Source organism: Lycorma delicatula, chromosome 9 (assembly GCF_047948215.1).
Source record: "Lycorma delicatula isolate Av1 chromosome 9, ASM4794821v1, whole genome shotgun sequence".
Lineage (NCBI taxonomy): Eukaryota > Metazoa > Arthropoda > Insecta > Hemiptera > Fulgoridae > Lycorma > Lycorma delicatula.
The window spans coordinates 107,251,269-107,274,990 of NC_134463.1; the positions used below are offsets into that span (position 1 = coordinate 107,251,269).

Here is a 23,722-nt window from a genome sequence, read left to right on the forward strand (position 1 = left end):
AAATATAAGGGCCAACACTGTGGAATATCGCATATGATGAAGTCCTGTCAATTGCACTTCCTGTTGAGGCAGGCCTTACTGAGTTCACAAACAACTTGGCACTGATGGCGGCGGCAAAGTCAGAACGAGTGGTGATGGACACTGGGAACAAGATGATAAACATTATTATTTTGCACCGGCAGGAGATCGGCGCAACACTGGCGAAGACCCAAGAAATCATAGTCTATGCTTCAACTTCACTGGAGAAGACCCAAGAGATCATAGTCTAGGCCTACGCTGACCCTGATATCATTTAGGGTTGGTACTGCAGCAGTCCACCTCACCTCTGCAGCTAAGTACCTTGGGGTGTGGATAAACAAGGACGCCACGTTCCAGAGGCAAATAGAAGTGTCGGTCAAAACCAAAACTTGGCTGCGGCAAGTTATTATGCCCAACACTGGGGTTCCTTTCACATCAAAGTGGAAGGCCTTGTCTCAGCTGGTTGGGTATGCTGCAGGTACAAGACCATCTCAGACAATGCCACCTGCACAGTGGCAAGACTTGAGCCCATGTATCTACTCGTTTGGAAGAGGGAAAAATGTACAGGGGAGTGGATAAGGCAGATACAGAGGCAAGGCTTGTCCACAGATGGCAGGAGAGATGGGATCAGTCGATGAAAGCCAGATGGAGCTAGACTGATCCCAGTCCTCCAGAGATGGCTGTGCCAAAAACACAGGGAACACTAAGGTACAAGTTGGTCCAGTACCTTACTAGTCAAGTATGTTTCAATGTATACCTGTGCATGCAGACACTGAGACCCTCTGCGAATTGTGATTACTGTGGGTGGGAGGACACTATAGAACACACGATGTTTATATGTGATTAGTTCCAGCAGTATAGCGAAGCAAGCAGGACAAAATTCAGCAAGCTTACCCCACAGAACATCATTGGGACTATGCTACAGACCAAACAATTGTAGCACTAGTGTCCACGATTCTAGTTAAGATCATCCAAACCCCTGGATATGTTCTGCCATGTTGGCAGAACAAATCCAGGGTTAAATAACTACCTCTAAGTCTCCCTCGGGGCAGGTCTTCAGCTCCAAGAGGTCGAAGTTAAAAAAAATAATAAAGAAATGCAGGATCCCAACAAGTTCAAGGCATGGAGGGGCAGATGGAGACAACACACATGGTGTGCTGTGATAATAACATAAGGTGGGCCCAGCAACCTATGTTGTAGAGGGGGAGGGGTTTTAGTGGATAGGCCCACAAGGGAGAGTACCACACTACTATGGGGTATGAGACCACATGGTGCCTATAAAATGTTTCCCCTCCTCTAACAAAAAAATATATATGAAAACTAAAAGTAATGAAATCTGTCAGGAATAAATTTAATACACTAGTAACAACAAATCATTCTTTGATACATTGAGAAATCTAGTGTCAATGAGATAAAACTTTATCTTAGAACCATTCAAAGCTAACCAATGTGTGTAGGCATGCTGAATTTAAAAAAATCAGAATTACTAAGTAATACACAGCACAAACTACTTCCTCAAAGCAAGATAATATAATAGAAACTTACCCGTAATATTTTATGCCAAAAATTCATCTTAAGAAAAATCAGTAATCTCTGTTTAAAAATATTGAAGAAAATCAAAATATATATATATATATATATACATCAATAAAATCAGGACACAGGACATTTAAAATAAATCTGAGTGTTATCTTTTTACTTTGTCTGTTTATGTAACAATGAGTAATATTCATAAATAAATCCAACCACTAAATATGAAACTCTGTTAAAAAATAATTAGTCACCTGTAAATAAGAGGGGTAATTTTCGACCAGTTTACTCTTTGGTTTTCTTTTTCGCTGATTCTGTGAGAATCCCCTACGACGAGGTTTTTCATCTGAACCAGGAGTTGTTGCACCACCACTACCAGTCCCACCACTACCTCCACCACCAGGTGTTGCAGGTGGTGTAGTCGATTGTCCATCCCCACCACCTTCTTCATCTTTTTCTTTCCGTGTATTGCGTAATCTTGCATTGAAACCACCAATACCTAACAAAAAGGCACAGATAATTATTTAATTACAAAAAGAAGTGTTAAGACAAATCAGAGAAAAAAGAAACCTCTTGCAAATCCTAATGAGAACTAAGTTGTAGGTCATATACAACAGCGCACAAGGTCATTTAATTTAATAATGGGATGTGTAAGTTTACAACCAATCAAAGATTACAATATATGAAGCAAACAATTAAAGAAGCAACAAGTAACATACATATTGAAATTAAAATATTAGTAGAGAACAGAAATTGATGGGAAAATGCATCAGACATATCATGAGTAACAAAGTTTGATACAATAAAAAAAAGGAAATTTGTTTCTGAAATGTTTGACAATGTCAAACTAATGCAAGACACACATTTTATACCATTAATTTCTACTATAATACATTTCTAAAAATTTGTTTGACTTCAAAAAAGCAACACTTCAGACATAATAAATGTTTACTGTCGAGGGATTAAAAGAGAATACATCATGCTTGAAAAAAATTCTTCAATAATTTAAGCTCTTATAACTTAAGATTAACCAGTTCATAACATAAGTTTTAAAATATAACACATTTCATTGTCATTTATAACACGATGGCAGCTGTGGCAACCACTGTTAACATTTGTTCATCATCAGATTCCTTTTCTGAAGTTTATCTGGATTAATCCAAAAACAACAACACCTTCAGGCACTGTTCTCCAACTCAATTAGTCCAAAATCCTCAATGATGCTTCTACCATCAATTTTTCATTCACTTCGTCCTTGGTCTTCGACCTTCCTCACTTAAATGTAACATTCGAATACAATTACTGAATGAGTCATCATCCTAACTACTGGTTCTCACGAATTATTCACAAATGTTAAATATTAAGGCATTTAGCATTAATGACTGGAGTGCACTTTTACTTGTTAATTTAATTGAGGAAAAAGAAGCTATTTAAATGACTAAATTGCAGTTCTTATATTTCTGGAGTCAAGTAGTCTATTTTAATAATTAAATTACTTACATTATTTCCTCAACCATGTTTCAATGTTCTAAATAATTGTTATTTCAAAAATCCTGTCTAAATTATTAAAATCGATACTATTATCTTTTAGCCTTATCAAATAAAATTTGATATACAACTATTATTAACCACCATTGGTGAAAAATAATTGAAACCTGTAATAACTGGCATTTAAAATAAAAACAGGCCTTTAAATTGGTTTATAATGATTCTGTTACGTTTTCATCTCCTCATGCCGTCAGGTGCTGAAACCTAGCTGTGGCTAGGGTGCCCACGGCAAAGTATGGTTGCCAGACCTTCACGCCACTCTATGTCACAACCTACTCCCTCAAGCACTGTATGTAATGTCTTCTAACCAGTCTGCACTCATACCTGACACAAGGTAGTTGCGTCTTGATGGACTCTCAATTCTTGTTCGGATGAACATTACTTTAAGTTTTAAGTAGTTTATGTTTGCTACCTTTAATGTTAAGTTATAAGTTACAAGTATTATGTTACAAAATTATTTTAAACAGCCAAGACAGCGTACAATAAAACAATCCTTCAGTAATCAACAAGTTGTTGTCTTCATTCATCACCTATGAACACATACAGTCCACCCTTTCTCTAAAATCTACCGCAACACTGTAAACCAAAGGTTAACGTCGTAACAGATTCTTAAAAAGAGAAAAGAGAAAGTAAAATAGATGATACTGCAGATTAAATGATACAACTTTCTTGAAATGCTGCATTTTTTAAGTAAAATTAAAAATGCCTTATCATTGAAGAAGAATATTCACCATTTATGTATTAGGATTTACAATGCAGAACTCACAATGGATAACCAAAACTTAATAATAGATAACATGAAGTGTAATAATAATCGATAATCAGAAAGTAACAAAATCAAACGGTAAAGACTCATCCAGTACCCTCAACAACCATCCTATTCTGTTCTTTGTTATCTTTTGCAGAGAATAGATCCTTTCTTCTGTTCTCCAGTTCTTTCCTATTCAATTTTACCCAAATCTCCAAACCAATTCTCTTGAGCCAACTGCCTAAATCTACCCAAATATTTTCTACGCATCGCTTTCTTTTCTTGCTTAAAAAAAATCTTTTCCCATAAAAACATTTTTGATGTTTATGTTTTGAATCTTTCTACTGATAATAAATGCAGGCAATACTACTTTAAATTCTGAACACTATTTTTCTGACAGAATAAAGTTGTCCATCAATTCCAGTTTGCCTTTTGTGCAAACGAATTTAATGATAAAATTTATTTTACTCTTACATAGTCATATTAAACATACATAAAAACACAGTATTCCTAACCGTGTGAAACTTGACACAAGACACATACCACCAGACATTTACAAATTTACTAATTGAAAAAACTACCTTTTGTTATTAATAGCTTAATATATTTACTTCTCAAATACCCTTTGTATTACACTATAGGTGTAAAAAAAGAAAATCAGAATTTTAAAACGATTTAATATCTCTTAACTTTGACTTACAGTAGTAAATCACAAATATAATGCTTTCATTATATTTGTGATTTACGACTGCAACTAAAACTTTTAGTAACTAAAAGTTTTCCCTAAAAGTGTTCAACGTAAATAATGTTTGTCATGCTACGCATAGTCAGTTGATAGAAGAGTTCATCCCATACTTTAACTGGCATGCCTGGAGTAACGGAAGCGACAGTTGCTTAATCCTGTGCTTCAAATCAGTAGGTAACACATACACAAAATCCTTCATAAAGCCCCAAAGGAAAAAAAATTAGATTAGTGACCTACAAGGCTACACCAAAACAAGCTCTATCATTCAACCATGCCATCTTGTTGCCAAATAAAATTTTCTGGTCAATCTTGCTGTTTAATAAAGAGCTATATTTGCAGTATATCCAAATAAGTAGCTCCTGTTACTCCTGTTTCAGTGAAAAAGGGCAGCCCATAAATTTGCTATAAGGATAAGAGAAAATATTTAATTTTGGGGAGACCCTTTTGGATTGTAAGAGTTTTTGGGAATTTTCTGATCACCAAATACAGACATGTGTGTAAACTTTTCCACTAAAATGAAATGTGACTCATCACTTAACACAATACAATCAAGAAAATTATCATCTTCATGTTGCAACATTTCAATTGCAAAGTTGACATGGACAGCATAGTTGGTAGGCTTTAAAGCCTGTATCAGCTATAAACAGTATAGATGCATTTATAAGCATTTCCTTCAAATATTCCATAATGTCACCTGAATCACTAGTTCATAGATGGCCTTCCTTATAGATTTTTTAGAACTATGCAGGAAAGAATCTCTGACATTTTCAACATTTTCTTCAGATACTCTCAGTTGTCCCATACTTTTCCCTTTACACAGGAAACCAGATATTTCAAACTGATCATGCCGTCGAAAAATGTTATCCTAACTTGTAGAACCATAATTAAATTTTTTTGAAGGAATGCACATTGAACTATAACTATAGATTCGCAGTTAGAAAACTACAAAACACAGAAAACATTTTGTACAGGAGTAATCATCTTTACTCATGGTGCAGTCAAGCAGAAAGATGCAGAATCAATCTATGGCCATGCGCACAACTAAAACTGTCCTTTTTGTTTTTGAATCTAATCTTAAATCAATACTGTACACCTCATAAAAGAGATATTAATAAATTAAAAACCCGATATATTTTATTGTTCCTCCCCAATTTTATATTAATAATAGGCTTTTAAATGTTATCTTAGTTGCTGTAACACAATCTCATTTCCAATATAAAAACTGCAATAGAATTATAATTAAAAGCATAAATTACTTTAAACAAACTTAAAGTACAATATATTAAAATATCTGATAATCAAGGATATATTGCACTAAATTCAGTTATAAATTTACTCTAAACCACTTTAAAAGTTTTATACCTAATTTCTGTAAATTTCTAACTCGTTTTCGCCTTAAAATCATGACACCATTTTCTTGGGTATAAATAGTAAATCCTTCTGGTGGTTCAGGTGGTCTCCCATCCTCTCTCGGTGGTACTAACATTCCTTCTTTATATTGCGATTGTGTACTACCAGGAGGTTCTTCCTTTGGTTCTTCATCCATATCATCACAGTCTACAACAATAAAATACCAGCATATATAATGTGTGTGTGTGTGTGTGTGTGTATATATATATATATATATATAACTTTTTAAAAATTTAAATAATTCATTATTAATCACTGTGCTAATTAAATTTAAAAAATTACTTAATCAACAAACAGAGTAAACAAAACTAATACCAATAATCAACTAATTTTCCTGGGATCCTGCATCATCAATCTGTAATTACACACAATTCTGTAATTACATCAACAAATAACAAAGAAATAACTTAAAAATTTTAAAAACAACACAAAATGTGTAACAACTCCACTGCCATTACTGGAATGATGAAAATTTTAAATGTCACACATCTACATTCGTAAACATTGTTGCCAACTGCTACAGCCTACTATGTCTTTAATTAAAGCATCTTCAAACACGATCTGTTGGTTCGTAATTTCATATTTTTGTTTCAACTTTAATTTTATGCTGGAAATAATATCATGATGAATTCGCAAATTGCACCCCAAGACCTTCTGTACTGATATACTATCTGAATACATTTGTACAGTAAAATCTAACAAAAACAGCAACTTTTTTTCATACCTTTTTATACTTTTGGCCAAAAATTATTTGCTAAAATAATTAAAGTTTTTCCTCACTTAAATCAAACCTGTCAGATTACCAGATCTCAATCAACTAATCAAAGCAATAAAAAGAGTAAATTATTAAAAACTAATAGATTATAAATGAAGTTTAATTTATGTGACTACCAGTAGCCTGATAAAATGAAAAATGGTTAACAAAAAATTCATTATGATGCCACTATTCATCACTTGTATAGAGTCCATGATAAAACTGAAAAAATTATAATGACAAATTAAGAAAAAATTATTGAATATAGTTACTGTATCTTTTAATTTTCTAGCTCAGAAAATTGTATAATTTATAGATTTAAAATTACTTTTTACAAATAATGAATTATTAAAACAAAGAAAACTGCAATTATTAGTGCAGTTTAATGAACAATGGGAAAGTCAACGACAAAAGTCAGAGAACAAAAAGTTTGTTCTCTTTGGAGAACAAAGAGTTAGAACCCATCACTGATACCATGCAGAAGAGGAGACTAAGATTCTTTAGACATATTATGAGGTTGCAAGCAAGGTTCAAGACTTCAAAAACAGCTAGTACAGTACAATTTTGACTTGAAAAAACACCAAGACAGGATGCTGATGAATCAGAGAAATAAGAGGGCATTTGAAGGAAACTGGCCCATCAGAAGATGCAATGTTGTCTTGTTGTGGCCCACCACAACAAGATAAAATTAAACGAAAAAATCAAGGACTTTCTTAATTAAAATTAAAGTAGTTGTATAAAAAGAAATAAGTAGAAATCACAAATCAACTCAATCAAAATAAAACCTTTGTTTGCATCCTTTCGAATCCTGCAGTGTAACAGCACAAGCACTCGCAACCAGCCCTAAAATTCTTCAGAAAATTATTTTTCTCATCGTTTTTAAATTCCTAATTTAAAATTATTCAATAAAAAAAAAATTTTGTTTTTGAAAATTATTTTCAAGGGTAAAATTAAGAAAATTGGTTAAAATAAAATTATATTTTAGGTGTTCACATCAGTATTTCTTCTAATCTGAAAGATACAAATCACATTAAAACAAGACATACTCTCTCTTGGTGGGGATATTTCTTGCAATTTCATCATTACCATCAATACCACAATTCTGCAGGGCTACTATTATCACACCATTTGTGCAATTGTGAGGATTAATAAACAACATTAAACTTGTACCAAGTCCATTGTAATATCTTTCATGTTGAACATCATTCTTATGTCTATAATTGCTATTACATAAACTTCAACATACATTATTCCCAGCAGGTACATCCTCAACCTTATTTATATTTAGAAGGATATCAGGGATGTACCAGCTACATGTCTTAATTATTTATTTCACTAACTCACTTATTTTTTACTTTATGTTGCAAAGTTATGTTTGCATAAAGTTTTGTTTTTGATCCAAAAGTAAATTAGGATATAATTTATTTTTTTAATTTCAGTAACATGGCCTCAAACACACGACACACACCACAACTGTAATGTAGAGAATGAGATAGATAAGAGGTACATGCCTGATATTCAAACTTTAAAAAAATGTAGATTTAAAAACCAAAGTTTAAACAGTTTAGAAGACTTTCTTGTGTGCAATGGACTTGACAGTCCAATGTCAGCAACTACTTACTGTTAAACAAAGTGGATAACATACCATTTGAGTGGTAAATTTTTCATTTTTGGTTGCATTGTTTCATTAAATAAATTAATTACATATATGTACGATTTACAGATGCAAAATAATTTACCAACAACAAATTTATATTTTATAAATTAATTAAATTGAAAATATTATTAATATTAAATTTATATAACAAACAAACAAACACACACCAGAAAAATGTCAAGAAAGAATATGAAATACAAATTACCTCCAGCAACTACAGACTCTATAGTCGCCAAAATACCAGCTTCTTTGTCATAAGAATTTTGCCTCTTTTGATTTGGAGCACGCTTTTTACGAGGTGGTGCTTGTTGTTCTAATGTTAATAGGCGAATCTGATTCATACCAGCTTCCGAAAGACAAACACCATCCACAATATAATCACCAGTAGCATTTGGCTGTGGTTTTACATCTAGGCACAAAATACATATATGTTTTTTTTTTAATGTACAATTTATTTACTTGGAAATTCACAATAAAAAATATTAAGATATATTGTCAAATTCTTTATTTTATTATGTTCATTTTGCAATTTTTTTTAAAATTTGCATAAAAATATTAACATGCATTAATTAAATGAGAAGTTTTATTGGGTTGCCAGTTTTTCCAAAATTAACTATATCCAAAATTAACTAAAACTAATGAAGTACAAATAATGCTGAACATTTTCAAAATAACTAGTTTAACTATAGTCCATGTGATATCTGTTTTGGGTTGGACTTTCTCTGCATGATTGCTAATTTTTGCTTTAATGTGTCTGGACTATAATCACAAATGATTATTTCATTATGTGCCAGTTGAAAAAAGTGTGCTTAAATTTCATTAAACAAAATGTAAAAAAAAAAAATCATAAATTTTTTTTTTCTCTTCTATTTCCCTAGGTAACTTGATAACTGTTCATTTTAGAGAAAAAAAACTTTTGTCATCAAATTTTACACACAATATCATCGGTTGCAAATTGAAAAATACATTATGAAAAATAGGTTATAAATAAATATGTTATGAAAAAAGAAAAACAAGATTGTTTAGTAATTCTTTTTCGAGTACTTACAGATAGGATATTCAGATTTTTCCTCAAATAATTTTTTGATATGATAAAGCAACACACCAAACTTCAACAAAATCAGTCTGTCATTTTTACACAATAATTTTGCAATGTATTTTTTTAAAAAGGGCAATTTTTCCAAATTGTGTAGAGCTTGAAATAAAGTATCTAGATACTTGAAAATTTAATCACATATAAACAGCACTCAAACTTTCAAATGAAGTTTGAAAAATTTAAATCGGTTAATTAGGAGAGCTTAGAGAATTTTTCCTCTGGCGCATATTTGAACCGACCACAGTTCCATCAAATTTTGACTAACGAATTGGACATGGAAAAAGCTTGTGCAAAACTGGTCCTCAAAAACCTCTCTGTTGAACAGAAAAACAACAGGGTGGAAGTGAGCGATTGTCTAGGGCGAACTGAAACTGATTTTCTAAAAAAATGTTATTACTGGTTATGAATCTAGGGTACGCGTATTTGAGTACAACCCAGAAACAAAACACCAGAACAACAAGTGGCACACTTAAAACTCACCACATCCCAAAAAAGCAAAAATGAGTAAATCAAAACCAGCTAATTTGTTTCTTCGATAGTATTGGCATTGTCCATAAATAGTTTTTGCTTACAGGACAGACTGTAAATCAATGTTTACTGAGAAATTCTTGAAAGAGTGCGAAAGATTTGCCTGCCTGAGACCAACCATCAAAGACAACTGGATGCTGTTTCATGACAATGCACCTTGTCACACTGCACCCTCAATTAATGAGTTTTTGGTAAATAAAAACACTCCTGTAGTTCCTCAACCACTAGACTAGTTCCTCAAGTCACCCGACTTTAGTCCCTGCAACTCTTTCCTGATCCCGACTTTAAAAAAAACACCTCAAAGGACACCATTTTGGAACAGTAGAAAACATTTTAAAAAAAGTAACCGACCATCTGAAGGATATTCCGGTTTCTGAGTTTCAACACTGCTATGAAGAGTGGGAAAACCGTCTGAAGCGTTGTGTGGCTTCCCAAGGTAACTATTTCAAAGGTGATAAGAGTCGATGAATAACTGGATTGTAAATAAAAAGTTTTTCTGAACCAATCTCATTACTTTATTTACAGACCTCACACCTTTAACTACAGACATACACACACAGGTTGAGTCAAAAGTATGGAAACCCCTCTGCAACCTTAAAACTGTTTCAGATAGAATGCTGTAACTCTCAGGATAAGATGTCAACTACCTAGCTTTTGACAAGAAATAAAATTTCAAACTCTTCTTGGAGAGTGGCTCAGGGGTTGTAACACAAATATTTTAAATAGTAGCATCCTTTGTGTGATGCATAATTTTAAAGGTCTCTTTAAGACAAGAAAAGTGGTATAAAAAAAATTGGTAGCGATGTCTGTACCCAAAATGATGGCGGAAAAAAGTTTGGATTTGTAAAAAAATTACATTGCTAATCTAAGGAATGAATTGTTATCACTAATAAATAAATTTATAAAAATTTGATTAAACTGATATCAAATAAATTTTTCTTAAAAAAGTTGTTTATTAAGCATACGGTTTGCTTATTTACTGACATTTCATTTCAATAAATGTTCGAAATGTCCTCTTTCTGTTGTTTCTCTATCAACAAGATGGTAATCCACCCTATTACCACAACAAAATTTGACAATATATCAAGAAAAAATTGTCATAACATTGGACAGAACATACAAGTTGCATTGATAAGGACATAAGGCAGTAAACCACTAAAACTAAATTTAATAATAATAAATGTGTCTTCTATTATATTAAATAAAAAAACTTAATATAAATTAAACATGAATTTTATATTAAGGAGGAATTTTTAATAACATGATCATGCTAAAACAGCAAAAATTTCCTGCTACTGCAATAGCAGTTAAACCTGTAAAGCCAACCAATGTATACTGATAGTGTCCAGTTTAAAAAAAATTAACTTTTTAAGCTTAGTACACAATATTCTTAACTATTATATATTTCCTCAAAATTCAGTCAAGAAGTTGCAGTACACAAATGACTAGTAAAAATAGAAGAAAATTCTTCACTTAAAACTAATACAACCACAACATACAATCAACCCTACAAGACCAAAAAAAAGTTTAACATTTTAAAGTAATCACATTTTAACCAAGATAAAACTAATATCTGTCTGAGAGAGTCCATAATGTGTTATTTCCCATTAATACAAAGGGCAATTTCTTCATTAACTATAAACAGTATGCCAACAAGTTATCTTCAAATTACCTGGACTACTTTCAGGTGTTGGAGGTCGAGGTTTTATTGTATTTATGCTGGGAATTAAATGTGGTGGAGGAACATCACGAGGACGGCAGAGAGTACATGTATAACCTTCTTCAGCACATATATCAGCTTCTGTTTCACTTCTAATCCGATCACATGTACAATGTAACCACCTATTAAAACAGAATAAGTGATATAGAATACACACATAGATAAAAGAAACAACAGATACAAATATATATATATATATTCATCAAAGGGAATATGTTTTACGAATTCTGAAATTTTTTTACTTAATACTGCTGCCAAAAAAAAACAGAATGAGGCTATAAGCTCTGTAATAGAGCTTATAGCCTGAACTGTAATAGTTCAGGATTAAATCAAATGATCATGTCCAGTATCAATTCAATTTTCAATAAAACTTTTAGAAAATATGTAAAATGCATATGCATATATACTGTAAACGTTGCTAATCTCTCAATTTTCTTATTCAGGGTTCAGTTAGCTTATCCATTTTTAATGTCATTTACAAATTGATCTAGGCAGGGTGAGATTTTTTTAGTAATTTGTGATCTTGATAAAAAATATTCAACTTTTGTAATAAAATTTTTTTTCTAAAGGCCTAAGTAAAAACTTGAAATTTTATTTCAATGAAATTACCCTCACCACTTTTACCAATTTTTAAAAAAATTTAATAAATTCTTTTCCCTCAAAGGTAATACCTGTCTATTAAGGTTGAAGAAAATATGAAATGAGGTTCTGAATTATAAGACCAAATAATTTTTTATTCTAATAAAAAGTTTTAAAAAATTATTCAAAAATAAAAAAAATTTTATTCTAATGCTCCTAAAATATTTAATGCTAGGGAGCAATAGAATAAAATCTTTTGTTAAATTTTTGTTTTAATGTCACTGTCAAGACACGAAACTTAAAAGACCAATTTTAAAAATTTTTTTAGCTTGTTTATATACTTTCCTGTTATAACTGCATACATCGCTAGAACCCGGAAAGTAAAAATCTTTGAATGTTAAAAAATCCGAATCAGTATTAACTAAAAATAATTTTTAAGCACATTTATTAGCATTCATGTTTAAATTATGCATAAAAATCAAATTTCCTTAATAACACACTTATTGTAAAAAAAGTAATATACTTGGATAACATATTTTTGCTTATTACTCAAATAGATTGTGTTTCATACATTGTTCCTCCTCTATTCCTTATGGAGGAAAGTTATATTAACTGAAGGGAAAAAATTAGGGTTTTAAAACTTATTATTTTATAACATTACTTCACAAAAGAATTTAAAGCAAAATAACCTAAAAATACGGGAATTTACTTAAATTACTCATGGAAAAATACGTTCTTACATAAAATTTGAGATTATTAGGATACTGATAACATGCTTAGGAATTAAGATAAAATTAACATGACAGTTACAAAGTGCATTGCATTGGATTTTCATTTCTTTAGGACAGCTGGTAACCAAGTGCTGTAACACCACATTACCAACTCTAGTAAATCATTTTTGGACTGGTAAAATCCATAATAAAAACTTCTTATCCAATCAGGACACAGCTGTTAGAAACCACTGGTGCACCACAATATGTCTCTGCACTTGAGAAGTATACCATATTAGCAACCTTTACGAAAAAAAAAACTTTCAGAAAGAGATCCCTAATCTTAAAGTTCGTCAGAAAAATTTGACAGGGAAAGAGATCCCTAATCTTAAAGTTCGTCAGAAAAATTTGACAGTCTCTTTTGAGGGACCTGGATAAAGATCAGTTACTAACAAACTGAAAAAGAATTCAAATTACTGTAACATAGTGATGCATCTCAGTATTGGGAATTAATAATATTTATCTAACAACTTTTAAACAAGGGATATTATTTTCACAAGTATAAAAAAGAAAATCATAATTACCTTTCACACTGAATACATTTAATAATGAGATCTCCTTCACTGTATTGTTCTTGGCATACAGGGCAAACAGTTCTAGAGGCACAAGGACCACATTCTGTATAATTTTTTAACCACGCGCAATTAAATCCAGGATCACTAGAACCACATGTCTGGCACTGAGCACACCTAAAAGTAACAAAAAAAAAGGAAAGGATTTCAGTATAATTCACAATTAAAGTAAATTTCATATTGTAACATATAGTCGAAGAATTCAGCGTTTTAAATTATTTATAAATTAAAATCTCATTTTTTAATTTGTGTCTAGTAGTTACTTCACAATGAAAATTTTAAAATAAATTAATAAAAAGAATACAAATCTAGCACAGAAAATAATCAAATATCATTAAATAAAATGTAATAGGAATTTTAAAGAAATTAAATAAGAAAAATTAAAGCTTCAGAGATAATAAATGACAATTTCAATAAAGTATTAAATGAACAATATTAAAATTTCAGGGTTTTTTAAAATGCATGTACTTCTAAAATAACAGTTAAAATCTCTGCTGATATGAAGAATATATCTCAATGATCTTGCACAATCTCAGATCTAATGCATAAAAAAAAAAATACTTCATTAAGCCTTATTATTAGAGTTATTACTACCGGGCAATTAAAAAAGGACTTCACAACTTTAAAAGCACAAAAAATTTATTTAGGTAACGTACAGAATCGGTTGAGGTCTCATTTCATAGCAAGCAAAAGACATAAGTTTTAACTCACGTAGTTCATTAAAACCGAACTCACCACCAGGACTGTTACCAGTGTCGTTAAAAACTGATACATTTACTGATGTGAAACTTGCTCGCTGTGTGTTTTGGTTTCAACGTCATTTTCATAGAGAATATAGTAGGGAGCCTCCTAGTAGGCATACAAATTACTTTTGGCCCCAAATCTTTGCTGAGACAGTTAATTCTGTTAAACACACAAAATCAACAGGATGCCTACGCATCCCTGAAGCCGCTATGGAACAACTCAGAAAACACTTTGCATGTAGTCTGAAGAAATCAACTCAACATGTGTTAGGTGAGGCTGGGATTCCACAAACAACTGTTTGGTGCGCATATATAAATAACTGCACTTGAAGCCAAACAAACTAACCCTGGTTCAACACATTAGAGATGACAACAAAGTTGCACGGCTGCAGTTTTATATGGAAATAATGGATGGAATTGCAGACGATACATTTTTAGACAATGTAATTTTTAGTGATGAATCAACATTTCACAACATTGACAAGATAAACACCCATAATTGCTGAATATAGAGTAGCGAAAATCCTCACGAATCTTTGCAGCACATTTGTAATAGCACTATGGTCAATGTTTTTTGCGCCTTAAAGTGCAGACGCACTTGTGCTGCTGAGTGGGAGCCGTCGCACTTGGGCGACGGCTCCACAGTGGGCTGTCCTTCGCCCGTTCACCCTCAGGTCACTTTCTTCGCCTGAGTCTCAGGTCTTTTATATGCAACTCTGATTCCTTGCTGGGTGATCTTCAGTCCTCATACTGATCTGGGTCCTAAATGGTCTAAGTGGATTGATTGTGAAACTTCAACTGCATGGCCACCTCACTCCCCAGATTTCACCCTGCTAGATTTTTTCTTGTGGGGTTTAATTAAAGATCGGGTTTATGTACCACCTTTGCCTGCTGATCTTGTTGAGTTAACACTTCAAATTAATGCCACCACAGCAGCAGAGATAATCCCCAACCTGCTGGCTACAATCTGAAATGAAATCAATTTCATGTATGTCACATTACAAATAGAAGCCATATCATACCAAACTGAATGTTGGGTGACAAACTAAATGTGTTTTTCTATGTAACGAGATCCTAACTGAATCTGTAAGTCATCTCAATAAATGTTTATATATGCATTTAAATTTGTGAAGTCATTTGTGAAGTCCTTTTTGAAATCACTTGGTGTTTCAACTTTTATGCTTATGGATAAAAGAACAAAATCAAGTATGGAGCTAACTACAGAGATAAAACTAATAATCTCACAGGATTAGGGAAATATTATTGAAGCCAATATTGAGAGCCAAGTTTAAAAGGATTGACAAAGCTTGTGTTCACACAGAAAAAGAAATAATGGGTGCAATTTAAAAAATTTGTTTTTACAAGCAATGAAATACAAAATGGAAGACTTAAAAATATTTTTTAAATACTTATAAAAAGCACCTTGACAGGACATTTGGATATATGTAAGATAGGGATTAAAAAAAATATATGTATATATATATACATATATGAACTCATTTTGTAAGATTTCTAAGTAGAAACTGCAGGGCAGGTCACACTATATTAGCATAAAAGGAAGTACAAATTGTAATGTAAGGAATTATGATGTGTAAAAGCATTTACTAAAAGTGGTGAACAGTTTAGATCAGGCACGTCAACTTGTTAACCACCAAGGGCCATATTAGGCATTATATATTAAATTGCAGGCCGAAGAAAAAAATAAAAAAAACAAAAGATGAAGCATACTTTTATTATAAACAAATCAATACATACAAAATAATAATACACAGAATATAAGCATATTAAAAAATACATATGTGCGTAGGAAAGTTTTTTTTTTCAATTTAACTTTATTTAAATAAAATATATTCTTTTTTTTTTTTTGAAGAAACTTGGCAATGTTTATCATTAACCAAATCTTCAAAATTTTGTTGAATTTGTTGAACTATAGCTATTTTTAAAATTGCTTGCACAAGCTTCTTTCTGTTAAGCTTGATCTTTCTGCAGTTTTATTATTTTTTTAAAGTGGAAAATAGTTATTCGCACAAATATGTGCTATCGAATGTATATAAAATGTGTTTAATTGCTAATAACACACTGGGAAATCGCTCTGGTGACAAATAATTATAGAAATGTGGAATCCCAACATCCATATATTTTTGTTTCAATACAGAATAGCACTGAATTTCAATTAGTTCCGGTTGTAAATCTTCATTAACAGTTTCAACATCAATGGACAAAGAAGTATATACTTGATTTTCACATTTCTTGAAGTCCAAAAATTTTCTTTCAAATTCATTTTCTAACAATTTAATTTTGTTGGCATATTATGAAAACTTCAATTGTGGTGATTTTTGCAATAATGACTGACAAGATTCAAAGGGAGATAAATTTTCTTTTTGAATTTGTTTTTGCCAGAGTAATAATTTCTGTTTGAAAATGTTGATATTGTCAAATAAGATGATAACCACATGCTGTTTACCTTGTAGTTTGGAATTAAGTAAGGTGATTTGTAACGTCAACAGCAAAAGCCAGATCTTTTATCCACTGATCGTCTTTTAGTATTTCACATTCATAATTTCTGGATTCTAAAAAATGATAGTTTCGTTCAACAATTGAAAGAATCGCTTTAAAACTTTATGACTGGAAAGCCATCGAATTTCTGTGTGATAAGATAGATCGGTGTATTCACTTCCTATATTTTCTAGAAATTTACTGAAGATGGTGATTAAGTCCATGCATGCAAATATAATTTATAATTTTAGTAACATATTTTAAAACATGTTTGATATTTAGAACTGTGGAGCATAATGCTTGTTAATGAATAATACAACAAAAGTGCTGAAGAGAATCATTCATTAACTCGTTCTGTGTATTTTTCTTTTAACATCAGTCATAGGAGGAGCACTATCAGTTGGAAGAGAAACTAGTTTTTGTAATGAAAAATTATATTTATTCAGAACTTTTTTTTATTCATCTTGTGTTAAAAATATCAATCCCAGTGGTTGTATCTTCCATTGGGATAATCTCCAGAAGCTCTTCACTTACTTTCAAGTTCACATTACATCCACAAATAAAAACAGCTAACTGAGCTTTATCTTGAACATCTGTGGTTTCATCAATCTCAATGGAAATTAGTTTCTCTTCCAACTGATGGTGCCCTGCTATGACTGATGTTATTAAAAGATGTTATTAAAGGAAAGATGTTTTTCTAGTAAAAGAAAAATGTACAAAACAAGGTAACGATTCTCTTCAACACTATACACTTATTCCAATAGAATAAGTTTCAGATGTTAGAATTACTGATTTTAGGTGATTAGATAAATTTTCAGCTATGTCAACAATTCTGTTGGCAATGGTATTTCTTACTAAGCTTACATTTTTTTAATTGTTCTGGGCACAATACTTCCACTGCCTGAATCATACATTCGCTAATAAATTCCTCTTCAGTGAATGATTTCAACTTGGTTGCAATTAAATGCAATATCAAACATCTTGTTTTTACAGCAGCTGTATAATCTTCAATAGGTTTGGCAAATATATGCTTTGTTGTTTTTGAACTATCAACTTTAATTCTGATAATTTATCTTCATGAAGCTTCCCTACATATTTTCCATAATTTTCTTTATGAATTGTATCATAGTGCCTTTTAATATTATAATCTTTATAAACTGCTATGGAGTTTCTACATATCAAACATAGAATTTTATTTTTTCCTTGAATTCTAAGTACTCAATTCCCAGTTTTCTTGAAAAGTGCGATACTCTTCTTTAATTTGTTATTTTCTGCTCATATTTGTGAAGGGCTTGTGTATTGTTTTAATAAATTGTCAGTTAAACACTAAACAAAGAACACTACTTTTTTAAACCAGATGAAAATTGTTATATGCAAACTAGATTAGAACGCAGCATTCGTTCACTGACTGTTAATGAATAGATTCAATAGCTATTGGTATTTCGTGACTCATTCTCATGCTCAAAGTAAAGAAGGCAAAAATATACGGATGTGCAGGAACTCGATCGGGAGTGGCATGTGAAGTGGTGTGGGCAATGCTAGCACGGGGGATAGTGCAATGCATTCAAGGACTGAGTAGAAGTGGGAATTCAGTTCCCTTCTTGTATACATATAGTTAGTTTATCCACCGTACATAGTTACCGGCATTTACAATCAATAATTTTCAATACTATTTTTTTATACACAGTTTTTTCCAAACCAATTTATCTTTCATTAAGGAATTTTTACTTATAATTTTAGTTAAAGAATCTAGTGTTGTCACAAGTTAAATAAACATACTGGTTATCAATCTTAGCAAGCTGCAGAACAGTTCTCGGCAGGCCACATGTTTGACATGCCTAGTTTAAATAAGTAGAGAGAATATGTGTTTATTTCAAATTAGAATGAATTATCTAATAATGACAGTCTGAACTTGAAGAATGCACACCAGTTGAATTAATTAGGAAACTTTTATGGCCGTTGTTATGATAATCTAACAAATAAAACTCACCATACTGCTTCATAGGTGGAGAATGTGAACTCTTCCATTTATCTCATAAGCAGAATAATATATAACAGAAGATAAAAAACAGAAAGGAAGGAAACTCTAAACCAATATTAACTGCAATAAATTAGAGAATATTAAATAGGTAATGAACCTGTAATGAAGAGAAAATGGATTTGGCTGAGATGAAAGACCAGGGTGCGGTCAAGATGGACAAATAGCAATGATAGATCAAACAGAATCAAAATCAAGAACATGGATGAGAAGGGTAAAAATCTTTTAAAAATTTTCAAGTGAAAAACTGCAATAGTATGGCAACTTTATGAAATCAGTATAATATTTACGGGTGTAATAAAGTAGTTCAGCTGATCATGAAGGTTATTAGAACAGGAAGAACAAGAGAAAATGGGTGGACTGGATAGGAAAATCTGTTAAAAAAACAAATTAATAGAGTACACCTAAAAGAATGCTAATTCAATTAGTGATCTCATGTGGACAGAGTAACATATAAAAATTCTATTTTAACAACTATGTACAGCTGTAAATACAACCAATTCACAAAGATACTAACAGGAATGATAATGTAAACAGAAGTGAATAAATTCACAGAAAAAATTAATGAGCAATTCTACTGACCATTTGCACTTCCAGTTGCCTCGAGGCACATAATTAAGTGGAGGATCCATACAATAGATGTGGTAAGATATATCACAGTCATCACACAATATAAGTCTAGCTTCATCATTACGCTGCCCACAACCTTCACATACTGTACAATCTAAACACCGCCAACCTTTCTGCAATATCACTTTTGTAACCTGTACAAATATAAGAAAAAAATATAATTAGATCAATATGCATACTCTATTAGTCCATAATACAATTATAACATAAACATAAATTATTATAACTCATAATAATATTTTGTACACAAGTTCAAACACCAGAGGCAACATTGTTATTTATCATAATAAAATTACTTACAGTAATTAATATAACATGCGTTTAAGAATAAAAAAAGAATTAGTGTCTAAGTCTCCACAACATCTAATGTAACATAATTAAGCCAGGTTTTATAGTCAATTGTATTTCTTATTTCACACAATAACAATAATACCCGTTACAAATGAGTATTATTTGATCACCAAAACAAGTAATTTAGCTAAGCATAACCAAAATTACAAAAGTTGGCCAGAAGACAACATTAAGGCATCCACAGCCTTAAAATATAACTGGTTAGCCTTTTATTCACTAAGAGAAATGTTTAATTGTTGCTCTATGATGCAGAATAGAATGATGCAATGATACATCTTTTATCATCCATCATGTGAAATTCCAATATATCTAAATTATTTTTTTAGCTAGTGATAAGTTTTTTTTTTTTTTTTTTTTAATAAATGATTTGTCAGATTGTAAGTTCATGTTACGTGTTTTATAAACCCCTGAAATATTCATTGCATCTTATTTTAAAAGAACTGTTATATTATCAATTTATATGCATTTATTTAAGTTCTGTCCCTGACTATTGTAACCTAAAATCATTTAAATAGCTCTGAGAAGATCTCCTGGAAGCATAATTTTACACATTTAAAAAAAAATTACCTATAATCAACCACTCAATGACTTTTTTAATTTTTTTTCTAAATTAGGCTGTATGGTGAAAATATCAGTCATAAATATTATTACACTGAGACATTTTAAAGTATATTTTATAATAATCTAAGAGAGAGTAACTTAGTGTGGGATTAAATTATTTATTTTTTTTTATGAATTAATTCACCGCAGAAGCTTGTTTTGAATCTAAGTTAATTTTTATAACCCATTGATTAAATAAATCATTAAAGAAAACCTTTTCTTCTTAAAATGAGAAAAATAACTAATGTCATATGGATAATAATAATAGTTTTTAATTTTACCACCAGGGATAAGGTTAACTTGTAAGCTCTACACAAATGTCAAGAAAGTTCAGTAGTATCCTGGCCAGATTTTTTTTAATAAATCATTACATAACTGAAAAGATGCCTTCTTTTACTACAAAAAATTCCCTTTCTGTGATATAACAGGAAGAAATTCAATTGTACATCATCAACTGATGCCAGTATGCTATACTGATCATTTATAGAATGGTAGGATAGACTGTGCCACCCAAATAGAGAGGGTTAAAAAATGTAAAGCATAAAATAATAATAAAATTGAGGACATATTAAAAATAAATCTGTTACACTTTTATAAACACTGTCATTACCATTAGAAAAGACAGAAATTATGTTCCAAAAGCCAACACAATTAAAATAAATTAACATAAATGGTAAAAAGTCAAAATAGTAACCCAATTTAAATAACTCAGAGAAATAATATCAAACAACCTAAATGAAAAAACTTCAATCCAAACAAGAACAAACAACCTTAACAAAAAAAAACCTCAATCCAAACAAAATAGCTAAAGCACAAAAATTAACCTGGTACATCTACAGTAAAAAATATCTATTCATAAACGCAAAAAAAAGTCACTGCAACACAGTTATAAAACTGGAAGTCACATATGTAGCAGAAACACTCTTCCACCTGAACGAACAATCAAAGACCGATAGACTCCATAAAATCGAAAGAAGAATTGGAAGAACCTGCAACAAAAGAATTAGATCCTTCACTGATACCACGTGTAAAACCAGACTAGGATTCTTTAGACACATCATGAGGATGAAAGATTTGAGACTTCTGAAATAGCTGGTACAGTACAATCTTGACTCAAAAAACACCAAGACAGGATGCAAATGGATCACAGAAATAAAAGAGGATCTGAAGGAAATTGGCCTTACATCAGAAGACAGCACAGACAAAATAAAATTAAACAAAAATATCAAGGAGAAAAACACTCGCTTCACAATCACAAGAAAGAAATTCACAATACAAATGTTTTTAACACTAAAAACAGCATGGAGATAAGAATGTATGAAAAAATTCTGGGAGGACTGCAAGGCCTGAACAATCCCTTCAAAGGGACTTGGGTAATGGACTGACTAGTGATCCTGTACAATAAAAGATGAAAAAAAAAAAAAACACCAAAAAAAGCAAACAAGAGAATACTTCTTAATTAACAGGTAAATCCTCTTAATACACCTTACCTTAACAGAAACACAATAAGGATGATAGCATTGTCCACACTGAGCACAAGCTATAAGACAACCTTCCTGATCTTGGCCAAGTGCACCACACATCACACAGACATCCTGATACAGGACATATTTATCTTTTGCTGAACACAAAACTAATCTGTTTTCACCACCAGGCTCATCGTCTGACTTGTTTGCTCCTGAATCACCTTGTGGTCTCTGTAATATAATAAAATGAAAGTTAATGAAGAGAAATGTTTTAAAACATATTTAACTTAAGTGCTTTCACATAATACTCTATTTTCGGACATTCAAATTAATTGATAAAGGTTGATATAAGTTACAGGCCAATATTATTGAACATTCTCACATTTAATAATGTTGAACTGTACATTTTCGTATAGTGTTAGTTTATGCTAACACTACTTGGATTTAGTTGTATCCTTTTCACAAAACTAAATCTTCAGTTTAATATCATTAAATAAGAATCTAACTCTCTGAGTGATATTTGTGACACTAGCACTTACACATAGTTTAAAAAACCTTTACTATTAAGGTAAAAATTTATGGCTATCTCAGTGAGAACTAATCTATACTAAATATCCCTATTTTCATTTTTAAATATATTCAGAGTGTATCGCAAAGTTCTTTACAATTACTGTGTAATTTCCAGTTTTTTTTTTTTTTTTTTAATTTTGTAACAGTTAATTTTGTTTGTATAAATTTTTCACATCACCAAAAAAGAATTTGGTTTTTGTTTACATTAAATAAGTACTCTTCTGACAAATGTAGTAACGTGCTGTTTCTAAATAAAATTTGAATTTTTCTAACTTTTATTTGTTTTATTCAACTCATCTTACACCATTTTAAGAATTAAATTCTCTACAAATTTTGTTTATAAATATTTATTACCCATTTAACAAAGTTGTACGTATTGTACATCAAACATAAAAACGGGGTTTTTTACTGCAATTTATTGGTTTCACCCAAGATTTTTCAAAATCTACTAAGATACAGTTCTGTGATCTATTTTATTCAATTTTTCATATCATAAACCATTAGAAATCACTAACGCTGCCCCTTAATTAAAGTTCTAAAAATTTCAATATGACCTCATTTCACTTGGACGGCTGAAATCCCGGTGAAATCTTTCACTAAACGTAACTTGCAAGAGCAAAGTATTTTAGGACATATGTTTATATGAACGTTTTCCATTATCTTCACAAGTAGAATAGTTTATGAAAGTCCCAAGAGAGCTTTGTGATAAACTCAGTATATTTTTTATCTTAATATACTCAGTGTGAATCCATTAGTAGTGAAATACAAAGATCTGTATGAAGTAAAATACCTTATTAATTCATACTATATCTAACACATTTTCAAGAGATATCTCCAGTCATTATAAATTTCTTTCTTAAATAACAATGATTTTTAAAAACTATTTGCATGTTACAAATATTATTTTTTTAACACATAACATCCATCCTGCAAATTTTGAGTCAGAAACAAAATGATGGTTACATTTGTTCATGTAGGTTTGAAAGTGAACATTATATAAAAACAGCCTCTTATTTAGGTTACAATATTCTCAACATTTTTTCTTGAAAAAAAAACTACAAAAGCATAAATGCATTATTCTCTTTTCATTATGACTTTTTTCTGTCAATCGGTGGTAGATGAGGTTATATATGTTCGTTGACAATGAAACTAA

General features: G+C 31.1%; 1 protein-coding gene across 1 annotated transcript in view; it reads right to left on the reverse strand.

Annotated features, from left to right (window-relative positions):
- LOC142330615 (uncharacterized) overlaps window positions 1-23,722 on the reverse strand; it is a 279,378-nt gene that overhangs the window by 204,656 nt on the left and 51,000 nt on the right. Inside the window, exons 14-20 of the mRNA XM_075376020.1 lie at window positions 22,024-22,230; window positions 19,535-19,716; window positions 13,628-13,792; window positions 11,707-11,876; window positions 8,616-8,819; window positions 5,952-6,146; window positions 1,803-2,047 (exon numbers count right to left, since the gene is read on the reverse strand). Coding sequence (XP_075232135.1) covers window positions 1,803-2,047; window positions 5,952-6,146; window positions 8,616-8,819; window positions 11,707-11,876; window positions 13,628-13,792; window positions 19,535-19,716; window positions 22,024-22,230 — 1,368 coding nt within the window. The remainder of the gene's footprint in view (window positions 1-1,802; window positions 2,048-5,951; window positions 6,147-8,615; window positions 8,820-11,706; window positions 11,877-13,627; window positions 13,793-19,534; window positions 19,717-22,023; window positions 22,231-23,722) is intronic.